Raw genomic sequence first — 19,820 nt, forward strand, 5'->3', positions numbered from 1 at the left:
GGAGATCTACCTACCTGCTGGGTTCAGTTCAAACACAAACTGTTTGTAATCAAGTTCTCCAATTTCTCACCCTCATGTTATTCCAACCCCGTAAGACTTTAGACTTTAGAAGTTAAGATATTTTTTATTAAATCTGAGAGTCCAGATAAGTTTAAGATAAGTCCAGATAAGTTTATCAAGCTATGAGAATACTTTTTGCGCACAAAAGTATTCTCATAGCTTGATAAACTTATGGTTGAGCCACTGTAGTCACTTGGACTATTTAAAACATTGTCTTTACTAACTTTCTGGGCTTGCAAGTTTCAATAACATAGAAGCCTATGGAGGAATGAGAAAGCTCTCAGATTTAATACAAAATATTTTAATTTGTGTTCCGAAGATGAACGAAAGTCTTATGGGGTTGGAACAACATGAGGGTGAATAATTAATGACAGAAGTTACATTTTTGGGTGAACTAACCCTTTAATTAGCCGCTTCAGTTGTGTTTGAGCAGAGTTGGAGCTGAACTTTGCATGTAGGTAGATTTCCAGGAACACCCCTGCTATACCAAATCTTCTAGAGAAATAGTACTCCATTTTAAATTTTTGAACAAATCAAGACTGTTATATACAATGAGCTATTGAGACAGTTCAAAATTCGTACCTTTTGACTCCATCCCAATACAATGGCAAAAGTGAACATACACTAAACACACCTTCGTATGAGCAATGGTGGTCCCTAAGAGGAAATGTTAAACTGAATGGTATGTGATATTTGATCCATTTTAGGTGACTATATGGTCAAGTGTTAAGCAGCTTTTACTACTTTCATATTATTTAAATGGGTAAAGAACAGTGATCTGAGAAACCTGTGTTGCGTTTCCCAAAAGCATCACAAGCCTAAGTTCATCATAGATAGCATTAGTGGCAACGGTTATATGATTAACTTAGGCTTACGATGCTTTTGGAAAACGCATTTGGACTAGTTGTCTTTCTTGTCTCTCTGTAGTGTCATGGATGGAGGGAGTGCTCTTGCCTCTTTTATTAAATCAGCTCTTCCAAAAATGAGCCAGTTTGAGCCTTTGCTTGAGGCGCTGGGGAAGTTAGGAGTCCAGGAGCGCGAGGACATGAAGTATGTCCAGGAGAGTGACCTTCTTCCCATCCTCAAGCCAGTGGAAGCAAGGAGACTCCTGTCATGCTTCAAATCCACAAGTATGTGTTTGAACTTGTATATAATGTAATATTTAAGCAATCAGTCCTGCGAAGTTGTGTTTTATAGTAGTAAAGACATCATTAACCCCCTGAGGTCGACGGTATTGCCGGCGATACCAGCTCGCTTTTTTTTTATCAGTGTAAAATAAACTCATAAATACTCTGTTGACTTAGATTTTTCATAGGAGTTTCGTACATCAATCGATTCTGTTAAATATGTATTATTTTTGTGTATACTCATAATAAAAACAAAGTGTTGAGCTTTTCGCCAAATAAAGAAAAATAAACACGAAGCGAGTTCTGCCTTCTCTCTGTCAGTGTAGTCCATTCTGAAACGCGTCCGAAAATGAACAATAACTCACCGAATACTTCTCACACAGACACGTGAGATATGTCTTTATGAAGCTTGAAATCTCTTCTTTTAAATGAAGTAATTTATATAAAAAACAAATGTTTTCAACTCATGTAATCCGTTTGAAAGCAAGGAGAGGTACCGTTTTTCCTTCTGCCTCATTATCTCTATAATGAGTTGAGGCCGCCCCGCCCCCGGCGCTATTCAAATGGTAAATAGTTTAGGTGATCTAGTATGCATCGCATACGCCCCCCGATCAATGCCATAAAAACACAGTTTCTTCATCAGACTTACTGATAGTTCATCGCGTTTTGAGTATGGCACGCTTCTCCAGTAAAGACGCCCTTCAGATGATTCTGGACAGCGAGGAAGAATGCTTCCTCAGAGGAAGATTGTAACTCAGACTACGAACGGCAGCATTTTGAAGAGCGAATTCCGCCGAGGACACAATTTCGGAGTAAGTTTTACTTAAAAGTCTTTTGTCTTTTATTTTTCGTGTTCGCATTTATGAGGAAAAAACAATATTACGTGACAGTTCTCCATTATGGACGCGAGCGCTCTGAAAGCGCACTAAAAGATTTTTCAAACTTTCACAGAGACCTCAAAACAGAAACTACAAATCCTTTCTTTAAAACGAATTTCGTTTTGTATCAATTGTATCTTAATTTTAATAATTTTTTCATTAACAAATTTCCTGGATTTAAAGCAGGGGCGTTTCTAGGTTTTAAAAACATCAGGGGCTGAGCCCGAAACATCAGGGGCTGGGGGTGGGTAACAAGATAACATGATTCGATACAGAGAATAATGTATATTTTAGGCCTGCAGGCAGACTGGTTAAAAAATTCAGTCCTGGCACTGTAGCCACACCAGCCCATATTACCACACAGACACACACATTCAAATGTGAGGTAGTTAGGGGGGTTCGGGTGCATGCTCGCCCGAGAAAATTTTGATTTCTCAGACCTACATATGTGCATTTTAAGGTGTTTGACGGCCAACATTTTTTGATAACAATAGCTTTAAAAGCATGTCAGTGGGCAGTAGCATAAATTATTTGTCAAGCAGATAACAGATTCTTAAAATGAATGATCCACACTATAAAATGGAAATGCAAAATGTTTCTGCTTATTGTTGACAATACACAATCACATATTCCAAACAGGAATGGCCTTAAATGAGAAATCTTTCAAGGATTATTTTGCATAGATGTAAACTTTTTAGCATTAAAGATTGGTTTCAGCAACTTGTTTCTTTCTTGAGTTAATCAATGTTTTTGGCACTATTAAATCAGTTCAATTAAATTTCAATTGTTCACTCATAAAGACAGTCACTTGTCACCATTACTGGCCTAATGATGCAAGTTGTGCAAACACAGACAAGCGGAGTGATACAAACTGTGAAAAGGCTGATGCTGGTGAATTATTCGAACACATTCGAGGACCTTATTATATAGGCTACATATCAGAGTTAAATAGGAATACATTGTAATAATGTTAATCAAGCAGACTAAATCACACGACTGCGCAGCAATATTTATGCACATTATACAAAGGAAATAATACAGATCTAGACAAATTGGGTTGCTTATAGTTAAAAGAATGTCATGAACGATCATTTAGGCAAGATGTAGGCCTATTTTTCACATTTTTGGTCACAAAATATTTAGTCAGTTTTGATGACTTTGCAATATTGATAAAATGTTAGAATATTAATAATGAAAATTGAGTAGGGCTACGCCAAAATGTGTAACATGTATGTAGCCTACAAAGGAATACAAAAGCCCCGACATAGAGTTTTGACGCAGCTTTAATCTCCCTTTTGGTTATTTCAATACTTAATTGACGACAGAACACGACGTTACATGCTAGTTTATTACTTGGAGACAGGGCGCGCCGCATTTGCGCGTGATTGAGCCGCGAGCAAACGGCTGGCACGACGTAAGTAAGTTCGTTTTTCTGAGTTTTACTGACATATAGCCTGACAACATCTGGTGTGACTGAAGACTGTGCGGCGGTGGTGACTGCGTTATTTTTTTGAAACCGGTGCGGCGCGCGCGCCCCCGAAGTTCATCCGTGAGAAACTTGAAACCGGTGCTTGAACTTGAACTCAGGTGACTCATTAACACTCGCGCTACTGTCCACGCCCTGCTCTCGCGGCTCGTGGACTCGTGCTGCTTGCCACTTTGCCTAATAATAATTATCAATAAATTAAATTTTTTGAGATCATCCGGGGCTATAAAAAAAACATCCGGGGCTGAAGCCCCGGATGCCCATGTCTAACGACGCGCCTGATTTAAAGTAAATATAAAGTAAATATAGGCTAGCAATCACAACATAAGGTGCTTGATCTGGAGATCATCATTAACCAGACCGTAGCCTACTCGCCTCACATGTCTAAAAAATGCTGGTTCTAAACAAAACCATCCAAAACAAAAAACTATGTAGCCTAATAAATGTGCATTTCTCTGGTGTGTTCACTAGCCTACTGCGAAGATCGCGAGTCAATAGCCTATCGTCAACTTCATCTTTGCCAGAAGTTAAATTTAAATTGCGTGTGTGAATGAATGATGATGTTTTAGCAAACTGTATTGCTATACTGAGGAAAGGAAAATTCGACTGAAATATGTTGAAATAAAATGTAGGCTATTTGTATAAGCAACGTATTAAACTGCAAATTAACAATATGCCCTAATATTTCATGAAAACAACGTTACAGTCAGGCGAAATATGAAAGACAACATCTTGTTGACTAGATTTGGGTACAGTTTTTACTGTAGAATATACTGCCACGTCAAATAAGCTTTTGTTTAGCAATTTCTATATCTATTTTTGTCAAAAATAAAGTCATCAACTAAGATGTTAGCTGTTCCAATGTTGACTATATTCAAACTAATGAATACATAGATAAAATGTAGGCCTATAATCATTTTTTTTTACAAAGAAATAGTACACTTGAAATATTGTTGAAATTGTAATTATTGTTGTAATTGTAACCTTTTTAATAAAATAGCAAAACATATTTACAAGATAGATGTAAGCAAAATCTTAAATGGTCAATATAAGTCTTCTTCTAAATATATCTTTTGTCCTTGCATTGTGGCTCAGTCAGTGTCACACCTGAGTGAATGGCTCATCATTATGCAGAGTGGGTGGGACATTGTATTCTAAGGTGTAAACCACTCCTCGTTCACGCCCCCCTCGCATATTGGCTTTCCAAGCAAAACCTGTTTTACATCAATTTAAATCAATGTATGGTTTTATGTGAACGATAAAGCAAGACTATTTTCACATAATTTTGAAGAAAAAACTCTAGGCGAGGACATCCATTAGTCAAAAGTCTTATTGACACATATTTACTATGTGTTTTGTGGCCTTATTTCAGAAATTTTTGTTTTTTCAATAACCACGCATAAACATTATTACATATATAAACATGTACATACACGTGGCTCACATATTATGGTAGCCCTGTTTGTGCTATATAGAGTGAATTTACACCTTTGCCATTAATATGTTTATATGCAACTGAAAAAAGCACAAATGTCAGGGCATGTCAGAACATCTCAAGGGCCCCAAAAACAGCCCAGACCCCAGAGGGTTAAAGTAATCCATGAGGTTCCAGTGGTTTAACCTCAATTTTATGAAGCAACAATATATGCAACAACATCACTTTCCGTCTTTTTAGAGAGAAAAATAAATTGTATATTTTTTGGGGGAAAACAAAGCAAAATTATATATTACACAACACGAGTCTATGATTATGTCCTTTATTAAGGTCAAAGTGATGTGTCTGAAAGCCCTTCCAGCAACCGACTGTCCTCAAATAAAGCCTGTGACAGTCCTGATGAAATGTCCCTTTCTGGTGAGTACATGGTGTACTGAATGCCTTTAATTGGACATTTAGTTCTATTTTAGATCTACTTCTAGTATTTCAAGAAAATGTTATGAATTTTGTCACATTTTTCACGTAAAGAATCGTAGGGTGAACATTTCATTCATCACACCTGAATTTGCTTGTTTTTTTCAATGATATACCCAACTTTAAATAATGTTCACACACTGTTGTACAAGCCATAATTTATTGAAAGACCATAATATATTATAAAACCGGATATAAATATGTGAGGCTCTTCCAGCTCTGGCATCTCCTAGTGCATCATCTGTTTCTTTGAGGGATTGAAAAATTACCTAACCCACACCCCAAATTTTAGATTTTGTGGAAAAATAGATGGCTTTACAGTGCATGTAGCATTATTTCATAATAGCCTAAATGTTCTTTGTGTTCTTCTGCATCTCTTTAGGTGCCTACAGCTCAGTAACTTCAAACTCAGTGTCAACATCTAGTTCAAGTGTGGGTTTCACACCTCAACTGCCTGACAACAGCTGGCATTATAGTTTTGAAATTTCTTGGAAGAAGATGCCATCTGAGATCATCGGAAAACTGGAAACAGGGACGCGACCAACAAAAAGTGAGAGACTTGAAATTATACGACTGATAGTGAGTGAAATATTAACAATATGTCCAACACCCGGGAAGAAACACATCAGTGAGATTGCAAGAAAGATGGCCAAGGCATATCCTGGGGCATTCAGAGATGTCATTGAAGGTGAAATTGTAGGCAGTGGGTATGATTCCTTAATCAAACAGATGATCAGCAGATTGGATAATGTGACAAGAGGAAACACATCACTCTCTTTAAAGAGACAAGCTGTTAGCAACAGTGAAGGTGAAGATACTCCATGTAGAAAGAAAAGACTAGACACCTATGGGTGTTTAAACTGGCAACTGGTGCGGCTACCACCTAATGAAACACCTGATTCCCAGAAACGTGTACAGGAGGAATTGAAGAAAATGTACGAAGAAAGGTGCCCTGACACAAAATGTATTGAGAACATGATGAGGGCCACCTTCTTTACCCAAAGAAAAGACATCATCAGTGGTATTGAGACCTCTGATTTGATGCATGAATGGCCATATTTATTTGAGACAGTTGGCATGAAGACTCATTTTAAAGAGCTCACAGGAATGGACATTGATAAAAATTACAGCCAAAAACTGTATTTTGAATAAAGAAAAATAACTGTAAATTTACGTGTGGGGTATTTTCTGTCATTTTACGTTTCTTTTCTGGCACCCCAGCTGCCGGAATATTACCGTTTTTTTACGGGGATTTAAATAAAGGAAAATTACTGTAATTTTACGTGTTGGTTATTTTCTGTAATTTTACAGTTTTTTTCTGGCACCCCAGCTGCCGGAATATTACCGTTTTTTTACGGGGATTTTTATTACAGTTATACTGTTAGCCCGTTTATTTTACTATTCTCATCGTCCAATAAATTAGACACGGCACCTACCTTCGGCAAGATCGTCGTGGGGACTTATGTGAACATAAAACGCAGCGATGGTGAGTTCATATTTGGGTAATTATGAACAAAAAACTAAGGCATTTTTGTTGAGGTTTTTTGACGCCCCCTCATGGGCATTTTTTATATTGTTTCACCATGAAGAATATCTTGTCATAAAAGCAATAGATAAAGTTCATTTTGGGCTCATTTTAATTGTAATTAAATGCTGTAAAAAAATGAAGTGCCATTTTCAACGATTTTGAATGTTTCATGAGATGTTGTAATGTTGTAATAATTGTAACTTAGCTCTTTGTAATCGTGAGATTCGTTTTTCTACGATCTGTGCATGCCTCGTGAAGTTATAAGCGAAAACCAAATACTCTTTCTCACTTAGAGCTTTTGAATTTCTTACAGGGCAAATACACAAGGCCAATGTGGAATGTTTGGATGAAGAGGACCATAGTGTTTCTGTGCGATGGTTAGAAAAAGAAGAGGTAACGTTAAGTCTAGTAGCCTCTCTGCTGTTTATATTAGGACATTCTGTATGCTTTGGTATGAGCAGTGTTATTTTAGTTTAGAGATGCTATTATAGTTTTTATTACTATTTTGAATCAGTTTTTATATTTTCCATTTTAGTTAAAAAATGTATTTCAAAAATGTGTTTTTTGGGTTTTAGTTTCAGTTTTAGTTAACTACAATAACCCTGTTTTGGATGGAAGTTTTTTTTATTGTAATTTTCACTTTTTTTTGGTAACAGATTGATTTGGAGTGCATATTCTCACTAAATCCAGAATTAGCTGCAGAGGAAGAGATTTCCTTGAGCCCTGTTACACCACCGCCTCCTACACCCAGCAAAATGCCTAAGGTTTGTACAAGATCACAGTTAAAAGTTGAGTTTGCACTCTAATTGTTCGCATCTTTTGAACCTTTTTGTACGCTTTTGTTTGTGTGCAGAAACATGGAACTATAACACCGGGAACAAGTGAAATCCCATGCAGAGACAAAAGAGGTATATTTGCTCTTATATGACTCATGATTAAAGGCCAATTTATACTTCTGCGTCGAGTGTACGCCGTAGTGTACGTCGTAGGGTACGCACGTAGGCGACGCCGTCGTGAGCATTTATACTTCTGCGAATGTCTGTGTTGCTCTGCAGTTACACCGCCGAAACGCTAGTTGGCGCGGGTGGGTTTTAATGTTCCAGTTCCACTGTGTTTACATTCCTCGCGGCTGTTTTGAGTTTAGGTTTCTACGAGCAATGGCGACTGAAGGAGTCATACAGATGGCTGTATTTCCGCACTTCTTCAAGCAATCTCTCGGTCACTTGGTCTGTTTCCATGGCTCTTCACTGATCTTCGGAATTTAAAAATGGCGGGCGGGCGGTGCAGAGTGCAGAAGATCATTCCGGAAATGCGTAGGAGGAAACACGATGCTATCCAGCCGACCAATCACAGATCTTGCGGTCCGCGTCGCCGCGACGCGTAGTTACATTTTTGAGGAGGTGCGCGTCAGGGTACGGCGAAGGGTACGACGTATGGTACACGTCAATGCGTATGCTACGCCGTACCTTCTACGCGAACCCGACGCAGAAGTATAAATTGGCCTTAAGGCTGCACAATAAATCAGAATAATTTCTGAATTGCAGTATGCCCATGTGCGATTAATCTGCTAAAGACTATGATTTAATTAAATAAATATGTAGTGTGCATATTATCATTTTGAAGCATTCTGGGTGCTTCAAAATGAAGGGGTGACATGCATGTGTCAAGCTCAGTGTGCTCAGTCTGAGGCTGTGTAGTTTTCAAAGACTGCACACTCCACAAGCACTTAATCTTGACAGTATAACAGAATTCTAATATTCAGTCCTATAATTATTCTTTGAACCTTTAGACAAAATACTTAAAAAAATCTAAATAAATAAAGTTTGCATTTGTTTTTTGTTAAGTAATATTTGATACATCAGAGTAATAAGTCATTAAATAGAGCTACACCAGCCGGGACTTCATCTAGACACATTCTGGATAAGAAAATCAAACTTGCCAGATCCAACAAAAAAATAAGTTCAAAATGCATTGAATCCATTAAAACGCATTTAATGATTGCATAGGCTAATAAAGGAAAATATAAACAATGAGTCCGCACACCAGAAAATGCTCCTTAGCAATTTTAATGGTTGCTCACCACGTGCAACGTTTCGGGCCCAAGCCCTTCATCAGACATGAAAACAAGTGGGGAGACACACCTCCATATATACAGCCATACATGATCACATGATCACACACATCCATGATTACTCACATGACCAATCAAGTGAAAATGCAATTACATCAGGAAACCAAATAAAAAACAAATAAAAAACACATTAAAAAGCACATTAAAGAACAGGCAAAATGTAGCAACATTTGTAATACAAAAATATCTTTAGGAAGAAAACTATTAGAAATATATTAGACGCATACCGAAAATATATTAGACGCATACCGAAAATATATTAGAAATACAGTAGAAATACATTAGAAATACATAAAAAAATCACCTTAATATATTAAGTGGCTAAACGAAGACCTGTAGTGCTTGAAACATAATCTAGAAGATTTTTTTTGAAAATATGTCTCCACCACTGTAGGCAGTAATGATAGATGAGCAAAAATATCAGTACATAAGGGAAACCACAAAGGTGTGCTACATGGAACATATATCAAATCAGCAAAGCGATAACACAACATTTACAATCCTTACAAAGTTATGGGAGTTATTTACAGAAATTATAAAAACGGCCTCAGGTCAAAGTCTTCATTCAACCCTTTTGGAGCTAAAGTGTCCAGGGTATAGATCCAAAATGCTTCTCTTTTGAGTAACAGACAGTTTACATCTCCTCCACGGGAGGGCTGTTTCACAAGTTCAATACCACAATATCTGAGAGAGGAAACATTATGAAGGGCTTGTGAAAAATGCACCGCTACTGGGCTTTTGATGTCATGATTACGAATATTTGATCTGTGTTCTGAGATTCTTGTTTTCAATGGCCTAGTCGTTTTACCAACATAGGCCAAGCCACACGGGCATTTAAGTAAATAGATGACATTCTTTGTGTTACAGGTAATCACACCTTTGATGTCATAGAGTTTTCCAGTGCGTGGGTGATTAAATTTAGTAGTTTTATGTGTGAAATTACATTGAGAGCAGTTGCCACATCTGTAATTCCCAACGGGGATAGACTGCAAAAAATGTGGTGGAGTCAATGATGGAAGATGGGCTCTCACCAACATGTTTTTGAGGTTAGGTGCTCTCTTGTACACAATGCGGGGTGATGTAGTGAAGCATTTAAGTGCTGGATCGGAGTCAATGATGTGCCAATGTTTTTTAATGATGGATTCAAAATCTCTGCCAAGAGGTGAGTATTGGACAATACAATTAACTCTAGACTCAGAAGTTCTGGATCTAGTGTTACTGAGGCAATCAGTTTGCGATATATTTTCAAAACGATTACGTGCTTGGGTAATCCATTCCTGTTTGTATTGTCTCTGTTGAAAACGTTTTTCTAAATCTGCTGACTGGGCTTGGAAATCACTATCAGCACTACAGATCCGGCGGATGCGACTGAACTGAGACAAAGGCAGACTCTTCTTGAGTGGAATAGGGTGAAAAGATTGTAATAAAGGAAAATAAACTGGACGCTATGAGGAAATGTATTTTTTATAAACTGTGATTTTTTTTACCTAGTAATGTAAATCAATATTTACATAGTATAAAGGCCCGTTCACATCAAGAACAATAACTGTAAAGATAACGATAACAATATTAGTGTCCACACCAGCAAACGATAATGTTCTGTTTATTATAAAAGTGCACGCTCAGTTTTGTCGTCTGCTGCTTTAAATGCTCAAGCTCTTTAAAGTAGGATGGATTCTGATTGGCTGTCATTGTTTTTGTGTTCTCTGTGCCGTTATCGTTATCAACAACTTTGACCTCATATCATAATTTGTAATCAAAATGTCAACTTTTATTCAGATTAAATTACTTGTCTCAGCATACTACCATACTATGCTGTCTGGGCTGTGTTTCAAAATTTGGAAAGCTGTCTACCTGAGTGCCATTTGTGCGCATTATAGGCATGTTTGAGTGCTCCTGGTAAGTTTTCAGACATAGTCTGACTGTGATTTGCTGACTCTTATGTGTTCTGTTGTGAAGTTGTCTCGACCCGGGCACGGCCGGCCCAGCAGCAGCAGCAGCCAGAATCAGCACCCCCTCCACCTGCACAACAACCCTCTCAATCCACACAGAGCCAGACCCAAAGCCTGGGCGGTAAATGACACTCCTCAGTGCTTTTCAGTCTGTTCATGTCAACCCCCTTTTCCCCATAGGAAAACTCTGAAAGCCAAACTGAGGCCTCCTGCAGAGGATGCATGTCATGCATAAAGACAAAGCATCCTTTTGGAGTCTTTATTTTGCAGTAAACCTAACCTACTGTTTGTATCTTGGCTCAAATCTTGTGGGGTGTGGTTTGGACACCCCAGCCGTCCCTCTGAATGTTAGTGAACGTCTGTGACCGTTACAAGTGTCTGTCTGCCGAATTAATCTGGAATCAAAATGGTCAACCTGTTTTCTGTGTGCCGCACGATACTGCACTTCCGTTGGCCAGAACTACAAGCTTTCTTGACTGATTTGCTTGTTTATTGATTCACAGATGTGTTGTTGTGATTCTCTCTTAAACAATTCTGAATTGATCTGATCCATGCAGTGTCTATTGTCAGGTTATTTCAGTCATATTTTAGTTTATGTATGCCCCATGCTGTTGATAGAAAATTGAGATGCTTAGACAATAATTTTGGAATTAGATCATAACTCTCCGAAAGTCAATCTAAAAATTCCTACCCATAGTTTAGTGTTGCAATATGAGTCATTGTTCAAATTGCACACTGTAATTGCTGAATTATTATGTTATTATTTAGATGAAATTAGAGTCTGAATGAATATTAATGACTGTTATGTGGCCTAATCTTTTATTCCATGTTCTACTGATACTATTATTTGCAAGTAATAGCAGTCATTTCAGATATGTTGTGGACTATCAAGAGTAGGGTGACCACCCGTCCCGTCCCGCTTTGCGTTGTACCGCTCAGCATTTTCACCCCTTGTCCCGCACGTCGCATATTGAGAAAATGTCCCGCATTTTCATCAGTCTATTGGTTTTTAATATTTAGGAAAACTTGCATGCGTTCTTTTGCCTTTGTCCTTTTAAAAAAAGCATTTTATTTATTATTTTTGCGGCGTAGTTTTTCAGATATTTAACAGCACTTCGTCAGAAGTACAGATACAACAGCCGTTTATTAAATCCTATCCAATGGTTGAAAAGAAAGGAGTAAACACGGTCACTAGTAGGTTGTGGTTGTGACGGCTGTCAATCAAAATGTGGACCGGTGATTCGTTCCATGTGTTCCCTGTCAGAAAACAAATGGATAATTCGGTCAATTAAACCATACCATTTAACAGAATTGATCAACTTGTCGTCTGCTGTGGTTGTTTTAATTCACATCCTTTCTAAAAAAAGATGAGTTTTTGGTTTAATATATTATTAATATAGGCTATAAGACTGTCAATGACCTAATTTCATGTTGTTTTATAATTTATTTGTTCGTTGTTTATTTTGTTGGATTTTAGTTGGATTGGTCAGAACAGTTTCAAAAATAGTTATCTGCATGATGCCTGCTGCCTTTGGGCTCAGTGATGTTGAATTTAAATGACATGTAAAATAAAGACATGTTATGTTACATTGTCATGTAATGGTGTTTTCTGGAAGGAACTAAAGAACAAAGAACTTTTATCAGCTGAAAGTAACTAAGGCAGAATACAAATGTTTTTATTAAGTTAGATAGACATTATAACAGTTTCAGGTTTTGTTTTAGTGTTGGTAGCATGTCCCACATTGTCCCACACAAACTTATAATCGTCCCACATTTGGTTTGTTTGATGGTGGTCACCCTAATCAAGAGTGCATAGATAAATGACTTTGGAAAAGGCTTGCTCATAGAATAGAGCTTTTTTAAGATGGAGAGGGCTGTTGGCGCTAACATGTGCCAGAGGCTCTGGCTTGCCTCTATAGCCACTCTGTCTACACAAATACATACTTTTTTTTTAGAGGGAGATACAGTGGGAGGGGGCGGGTTAGAGGAAGCGATTGTAGACTTTGTTAATATGGAATTGTGCTCTCTAACAGCAAGGAGGAAGTTGAACTGTGTGAAGGAAGTGGGAAAATTGCAGCAACAGAAACTGAAAAAGAAGCGAGCACAGGTGAGACTTCTTATCTTTCTGTCATTATATCTCTGCCTTGTTTCTAAGCTTCTAATTGTAATGTGTTTCTCAGGTTGACTTATAGATTATTTCACCTGATGGTGTTCCTATTGTGTATGTGCTTTTGTTTTGAAGGAGAATGATACAACGGTTCCAAACTGTGAAAAACGAAAGATGATCACAGACTTAAGAGCAAGTTTGGGCTGTCAACCACTAACCACGACAGATTTGGTAGGTATTAATAAAGAAATATCTGGGTAATATTTAATTAAAAACTTTTTTTTTGAGCTTATATGAAATTTTATTTAAAAAACAAAACAAATCTTACCATCTTATATTTTTCTATATTTTCTTTATGATGGTAATTGTTATTTAATTTATTATTCATTGTTTTATTTTTATTATGATGATTATTCCTCAAATTTTCTCTATTTGAGTTTGGGGTGGAATACTACCCGGACAAGCTGTATTTGAGATTCACATTTTAATGATGATGATGATGATAATAACAGTAATCCTGAAAACAAAATTACAATGTTTCATATTATTATAAAAATCTATTAATAAGAAAAAAAGATAACCTGCAATATTTTATAAGTCAGTCTTGGGTTTATTCGTTTGTTTGTCTTTTCTACTTTGAGGAGTAAAACGTAATTCATGTTTCGACAGATTGAAGATCACCGAATATCTGTTAGTGTTAGGAAACGACCCTTCAATGGCAAAGGTAAGGCCTCTGATAGGACAATTGGTGTACTTTAATTTTTAAAAAATAAGATATACCTTTTTAAAAAAATGTATTGACTTATGTATTTTGTCATTTATTTCTCATTTGTGTTGTAGAGTTGAAAGTAAAGGACATAGATGTGATCACTATTCCAAGTAAAGATGTTGTCATGGTGTCACGTAAATCTAAAGAAACTAGGTGAGGACTCAAAATGCAAAGGGAAAAAAACGATATTTATTACAAAAAGAAACACTAAACACAAAACAAAACCCACGAGGGGGAAAACATAACTAAATACAAAACAACCACAACTTCAAAAATGAACATACCAAACAGGGTCACGGGGGAACAGGAGACGTGTACAAGACAACGATCCGACACAGACTGCAAACACAAAGGAACTTATAAAAGGGACAAATCAGGCAGGTGATGAGGAACAACAGGTGGGGCAAATGAAACCAATAATGAGATAACAAAGAGGGTGGGGTCAAAACAGTGACAGGAACACAAACACCACATGTGCTACACGAGACAGGACAGGCATGTGACATTACCCCCTCCTTAAGGAGCGGCTACCAGACGCTCCACTAGGGACGGGAGGGACAGACCAGGGCGGGACGGGAGGGACAGACCAGGGCGGGACGGGAGGGACAGACCAGGGCGGGACGGGAGGGACAGACCAGGGCGGGACGGGAGGGACAGACCAGGGCGGGACGGGAGGGACAGACCAGGGCGGGACGGGAGGGACAGACCAGGGCGGGACGGGAGGGACAGACCAGGGCGGGACGGGAGGGACAGACCAGGGCGGGACGGGAGGGACAGACCAGGGCGGGACGGGAGGGACAGACCAGGGCGGGACGGGAGGGACAGACCAGGGCGGGACAGGAGGAACAGGAAAGACAGACCAGGGTGGGACAGGGGGAACAGGAAAGACAGACCAGGGTGGGGCAGGGAAAATGGACAGTTCGGGAGGCCAGGGCGGAGCAGAGAGTCCATCGGGCGGCCAGGGCGGAGCAGACTCTCCCTCGGGCGGCCAGGGCGGAGACCCTCCCTCGGGCGGCCAGGGCGGAGACCCTCCCTCGGGCGGCCAGGGCGGAGACCCTCCCTCGGGCGGCCAGGGCGGAGACCCTCCCTCGGGCGGCCAGGGCGGAGACCCTCCCTCGGGCGGCCAGGGCGGAGACCCTCCCTCGGGCGGCCAGGGCGGAGACCCTCCCTCGGGCGGCCAGGGCGGAGACCCTCCCTCGGGCGGCCAGGGCGGAGACCTTCCCTCGGGCGGCCAGGGCGGAGACCTTCCCTCGGGCGGCCAGGGCGGAGACCTTCCCTCGGGCGGCCGGCTCAGACACCACCGGTTCAGGAACAGATACCACCGGCTGAGGCACTGGAACTGGCACCACCGGCTCAGGCACTGGAACTGGAACTGGCACCACCGGCTCAGGAACAGATACCACCGGCTCAGACACCACCGGTTCAGGAACAGATACCACCGGCTGAGGCACTGGAACTGGCACCACCGGCTCAGGCACTGGAACTGGAACTGGCACCACCGGCTCAGGAACAGATACCACCGGCTCAGACACCACCGGTTCAGGAACAGATACCACCGGCTGAGGCACTGGAACTGGCACCACCGGCTCAGGAACAGACACCACCGGCTCAGGAACAGACACCACCGGCTCAGGAACAGACACCACCGGCTCAGACACCACCGGCTCAGACACCACCGGCTCAGACACCACCGGCTCAGACACCACCGGCTCAGACACCACCGGCTCAGACACCACCGGCTCAGACACCACCGGCTCAGACACCACTGGTTCAGGAACAGATATCAGCGGACCAGGAACAGACACCACCGGCCCAAGTGTGTGCGTAGCCCACACACACCACATGGCTGTGGCCATAATGGCCAGTGTCGCGGTCATTGAGGGCTCAGGAACAGACACCACCGACTCAGGAACAGACACAGGCTCGACGGCGGCCATCTTGTCAGGGGACACAGGCTCGGCAGACGTGACGTGAACAGGCTCGGTGGCGGCCTTCTTGTCCGAAGACACAGGCTCGGCAGGCGTGACGTGAACAGGCTCGGCGGCGGCCATCTTGTCCGAAGACACAGGCTCGGCAGACGTGACGTGAACAGGCTCGGCGGCGGCCATCTTGTCCGAAGACACAGGCTCGGCAGGCGTGGGCGGAGCCGGCAGGGCTAGCAGCGTGGGCGGGACCGGCAGGACGAGCAGCTCGGGGACGGCCTCTGGGACGATGGCGGGCTGCTCGGGGACGGCCTCCGGGTCATTGGGGAGGCCGGAGGTCTTCCTCCTCCGCCGTCTTCGATGGTGAAGTGCAGGTTCAGGTCTGGACGGAATTAATGGCGGATGGAGCTCTGGGCTGGGCAGCGGCGATGCATTCTCTGGGCTGGGCAGCGGCGATGCATTCTCTGGGCTGGGCAGCGGCGATGCATTCTCTGGGCTGGGCAGCGGCGATGCATTCTCTGGGCTGGGCAGCGGCGATGCATTCTCCGGGCTGGGCAGCGGCGATGCATTCTCCGGGCTGGGCAGCGGCGATGCATTCTCCGGGCTGGGCAGCGGCGATGCATTCTCTGGGCTGGGCAGCGTGACGGATCGCTGAGGTGGTGCAGGCAGTGCGAGCAGGATCACTGGAACAGGGACCACCGGAACAGGGACCACCGGAACTGGGACCACCGGAACTGGGACCACCGGAACTGGGACCACCGGAACTGGGACCACCGGAACTGAGGCCACCGGAACAGTCACGGAGGGAGTCTTCCTCTTCCTCCTCCGTTTCGAGACCACTGGAACTGGGGCCACTGGAACTGGGACCACTGGAACTGGGACCACCGGAACTGGGACCACTGGACTCGGGACCCTCTTCCTGGCCTCTCGCTCCTGCAAGCGAGCGAGACCCTCCACCATTGCCTCAAAGGTACTTCTTTCATACGCCCTCCTAAGTAACCAGTCCATGGGCTCATCGAGTGCATAAAAGAAAAGGTCCTTAAGAGGCCCCTCGTTCAGTTGTAGGCCCTCCGCCGCTCTAAGGAATTCGGCCGCGAATTTCCTCAAATCAGCCCCTTGCTGGCGGAGGGAACTAAGTGCCTGAAAACGAATAATACGTTCGTATTGGGGGCACGCAACAGAGGGGGCTGGTGGGTGACGTGAAACCCCTTGCGGAGTCCTCGACATGGTCGGATCGTTATGTCACGTAAATCTAAAGAAACTAGGTGAGGACTCAAAATGCAAAGGGAAAAAAACGATATTTATTACAAAAAGAAACACTAAACACAAAACAAAACCCACGAGGGGGAAAACATAACTAAATACAAAACAACCACAACTTCAAAAATGAACATACCAAACAGGGTCACGGGGGAACAGGAGACGTGTACAAGACAACGATCCGACACAGACTGCAAACACAAAGGAACTTATAAAAGGGACAAATCAGGCAGGTGATGAGGAACAACAGGTGGGGCAAATGAAACCAATAATGAGATAACAAAGAGGGTGGGGTCAAAACAGTGACAGGAACACAAACACCACATGTGCTACACGAGACAGGACAGGCATGTGACACATGGTTCATGAACCAAAACAGAAGGTGGACCGGACTCCGTTCGTAAAGAACCATACATTCCGCTTCGATCATGCCTTTGATGACAGTGCAACAAATGAAATTACAGGTACAGGATCATTTATTGCTCATTAAACAAGAATATTTCTCAATATAATTGATCATTGTCAGAGGAAAATAACTTCTATCTGCTCTCTCCAAAGGTCTACTGTAAAACCTCTTGTGGAAACCATATTTGAAGGAGGAATGGCCACATGCTTTGCTTATGGCCAAACAGGAAGTGGAAAAACTCATGTAAGAAGTGTTTATTTAATATAATTGAGATTTTAAAAAATCCTGTTTGGATAGTTGCTATAAAAAATACCACAAATACCTGTACTGCTCATTTATATATATATATATATATATATATATATATATATATATATATATATATATATATATATATATATATATATTAGAATAATTGGACACAAAGCTCATCAATTGCTTTTTGTTTTAGACCATGGCTGGAGATTTTTCAGGAAAGAACCAGGATTGCTCTAAAGGAATCTATGCATTAGCTGGTAATTGATGTTTATTTGGTTCTGTAATTTATTTATCTTGTAATTTCATTCAAACAACTCATTTATATTTGTGTCGTGCACACAGCTGAAGATGTCTTTCTCATGCTGAAGAAACCAGAATATAAGAAGCTGGATCTTCAGGTTTACGCAGCGTTCTCTGAAATTTACAATGACAAGGCAAGTGGCTCTGAGTTACATTCGCTTTCCGTTAATTGAAAATGTGTACAATTTTAGGAATTGTATGCATTTGCTAGATAGATAGCAGAAAACTGATGACTCATGGCTGTGATGTGAACTAAAGCCTATTTTTTTAAAAAGGACAATTAGCTTAAAGTCTTTGTCTTCTTAGGTATTTGATCTGTTGAATCAGAAGGCTAAGCTGTGTGTGCTAGACGATAGAAAGAAGCAGACGCACGTTGTTGGGCTTCAGGAACGTGAGGTCAAATGCACTGAGGACATCCTCAAACTCATTGGAATGGGAAACAGCTGCAGGTAATACTCGCTGGGTAAAGCAATTAACATGTACACTGAATTCTAAAATATGAATATCTCTAAATCGTTTCCAAAATACGATTCATGATCTTTGGTGTGTAATTGGTCCTGAATTTCCTTCCTATTTTCCATTTCAGGGCTATAGGTCAGAACGCAGTAAATGAGCACTCGTCCCGGAGCCACGCCATCTTTGACATCATACTACGAAGCAAGGGCAAGTTGCATGGCAAATTCTCATTCATTGATCTGGCGGGTAACGAGCGTGCAGCGGACACGTGCACCGCTAATAAGCAGACTCAGAAGGAGGGAGGCGAAATCAACAAAAGTCTTTTGACTCTAAAGGTTAACGCCTTAAAAATACCACACCAGAGCAAACTCTAGAGCATGGGTTGGCAACCTTTTGGTCAAGAGGTGCCATTTTGAATTTAATTTAATCATTGTGATCTTGCATGTCCCAAATATTAGGAATGTATCAGAGCTATTGTAACCCAGGCTACTAGTAAACAAATAAGTACCTTACTGGGAGTTAATCGAAAGAGAACAGCTGAAAAAAAAAGAGAAAAAGACTGTTCTAGACTGAAAAGAGAATCACCCAATCACACATTGCGCTGCAGTGACTGACACTTCTGTGAGCCAATGGCAGCAGCGCATCCGGTTGCGCAAGTCCCTCTTTGAATGTGAGCGGCAGATGAGAAAAAGCATGTCAGAGAACGCAGCTGTGCGGAGTAATCTCCAGAAGTTTCCCGCATTTAAGCTAAAGAGTCAGAGTGAAAAGAGACCAGATAAAATAAAGTTGAATATTTGAATGAAACGTTGATAAGCTGTCATCGGAGCGAGAAGAGGACGAGTCAAAGAAATAGTGACTGATGCAGACCAACGCAACTTTAAAGTGCTGCGTATTAACTTCCTTGCTTGAATATAGACTATTTTCTTGCCTTGGTGAGTCCTATTTCAAATATAAACTTGATAATATACAAGAAAAAATGTTGCAGATTTTTCAGCGAACTTATTCATGGGTTTCATCAGGTCCCTTTCCACAGGTGTATAAAACCAAGCACCTAGATTATGAATGCACACTGCATTGTGCTTGATTAATACGCTGATTTCACGCAGCCGTTATTTTGAAATCGAAAGCGAGGCTCCGGTGGGAAGAAAACCGGAAGTGTCGCCTTTAATCACAGGAGAGTCGTGAATGTGATGGCGTATTGTTGTGTTTAATGATGTTTTGTCAATTCTAAAAATGTACAAACATTTCTTTCGTACTTTAGACTATATACA

At 41.3% G+C, this 19,820-nt stretch overlaps 3 protein-coding genes across 3 annotated transcripts in view; all 3 read left to right on the plus strand.

Annotated features, from left to right (window-relative positions):
• Positions 1 to 243: 243 nt before the first annotated feature.
• LOC309482410 (uncharacterized protein) lies at positions 244 to 6,612 on the plus strand (the record flags this gene model as incomplete). The annotated part of the gene is made up of 3 exons (XM_082147756.1): positions 244 to 1,190; positions 5,317 to 5,403; positions 5,843 to 6,612. Exons 1-3 carry the CDS (start codon positions 992 to 994, stop codon positions 6,610 to 6,612), a joined length of 1,056 nt encoding a protein of 351 aa, XP_082003882.1. The 5' UTR covers positions 244 to 991.
• A 209-nt stretch (positions 6,613 to 6,821) lies between these two features.
• Positions 6,822 to 19,820, plus strand: part of LOC309482981 (kinesin-like protein KIF2A) — a 61,933-nt gene continuing 48,934 nt past the window's right edge. Inside the window, exons 1-4 of the mRNA XM_082148596.1 lie at positions 6,822 to 6,946; positions 7,302 to 7,381; positions 7,645 to 7,752; positions 7,842 to 7,896. Of these exons, the coding sequence (XP_082004722.1) occupies positions 7,744 to 7,752; positions 7,842 to 7,896 (64 nt within the window). The 5' untranslated portion in view covers positions 6,822 to 6,946; positions 7,302 to 7,381; positions 7,645 to 7,743. The remainder of the gene's footprint in view (positions 6,947 to 7,301; positions 7,382 to 7,644; positions 7,753 to 7,841; positions 7,897 to 19,820) is intronic.
• The window catches only part of LOC309483030 (kinesin-like protein KIF2A), a 32,772-nt gene continuing 30,643 nt past the window's right edge, over positions 17,692 to 19,820 (plus strand). The window contains exons 1-5 of the mRNA XM_082148669.1: positions 17,692 to 17,778; positions 17,987 to 18,050; positions 18,136 to 18,227; positions 18,400 to 18,542; positions 18,680 to 18,884. Of these exons, the coding sequence (XP_082004795.1) occupies positions 17,731 to 17,778; positions 17,987 to 18,050; positions 18,136 to 18,227; positions 18,400 to 18,542; positions 18,680 to 18,884 (552 nt within the window). The 5' untranslated portion in view covers positions 17,692 to 17,730. The remainder of the gene's footprint in view (positions 17,779 to 17,986; positions 18,051 to 18,135; positions 18,228 to 18,399; positions 18,543 to 18,679; positions 18,885 to 19,820) is intronic.

The sequence above is a fragment of the Leuciscus leuciscus genome, assembly GCF_965113295.1.
Source record: "Leuciscus leuciscus genome assembly, chromosome: 19".
Taxonomy (NCBI): Eukaryota; Metazoa; Chordata; class Actinopteri; order Cypriniformes; family Leuciscidae; genus Leuciscus; species Leuciscus leuciscus.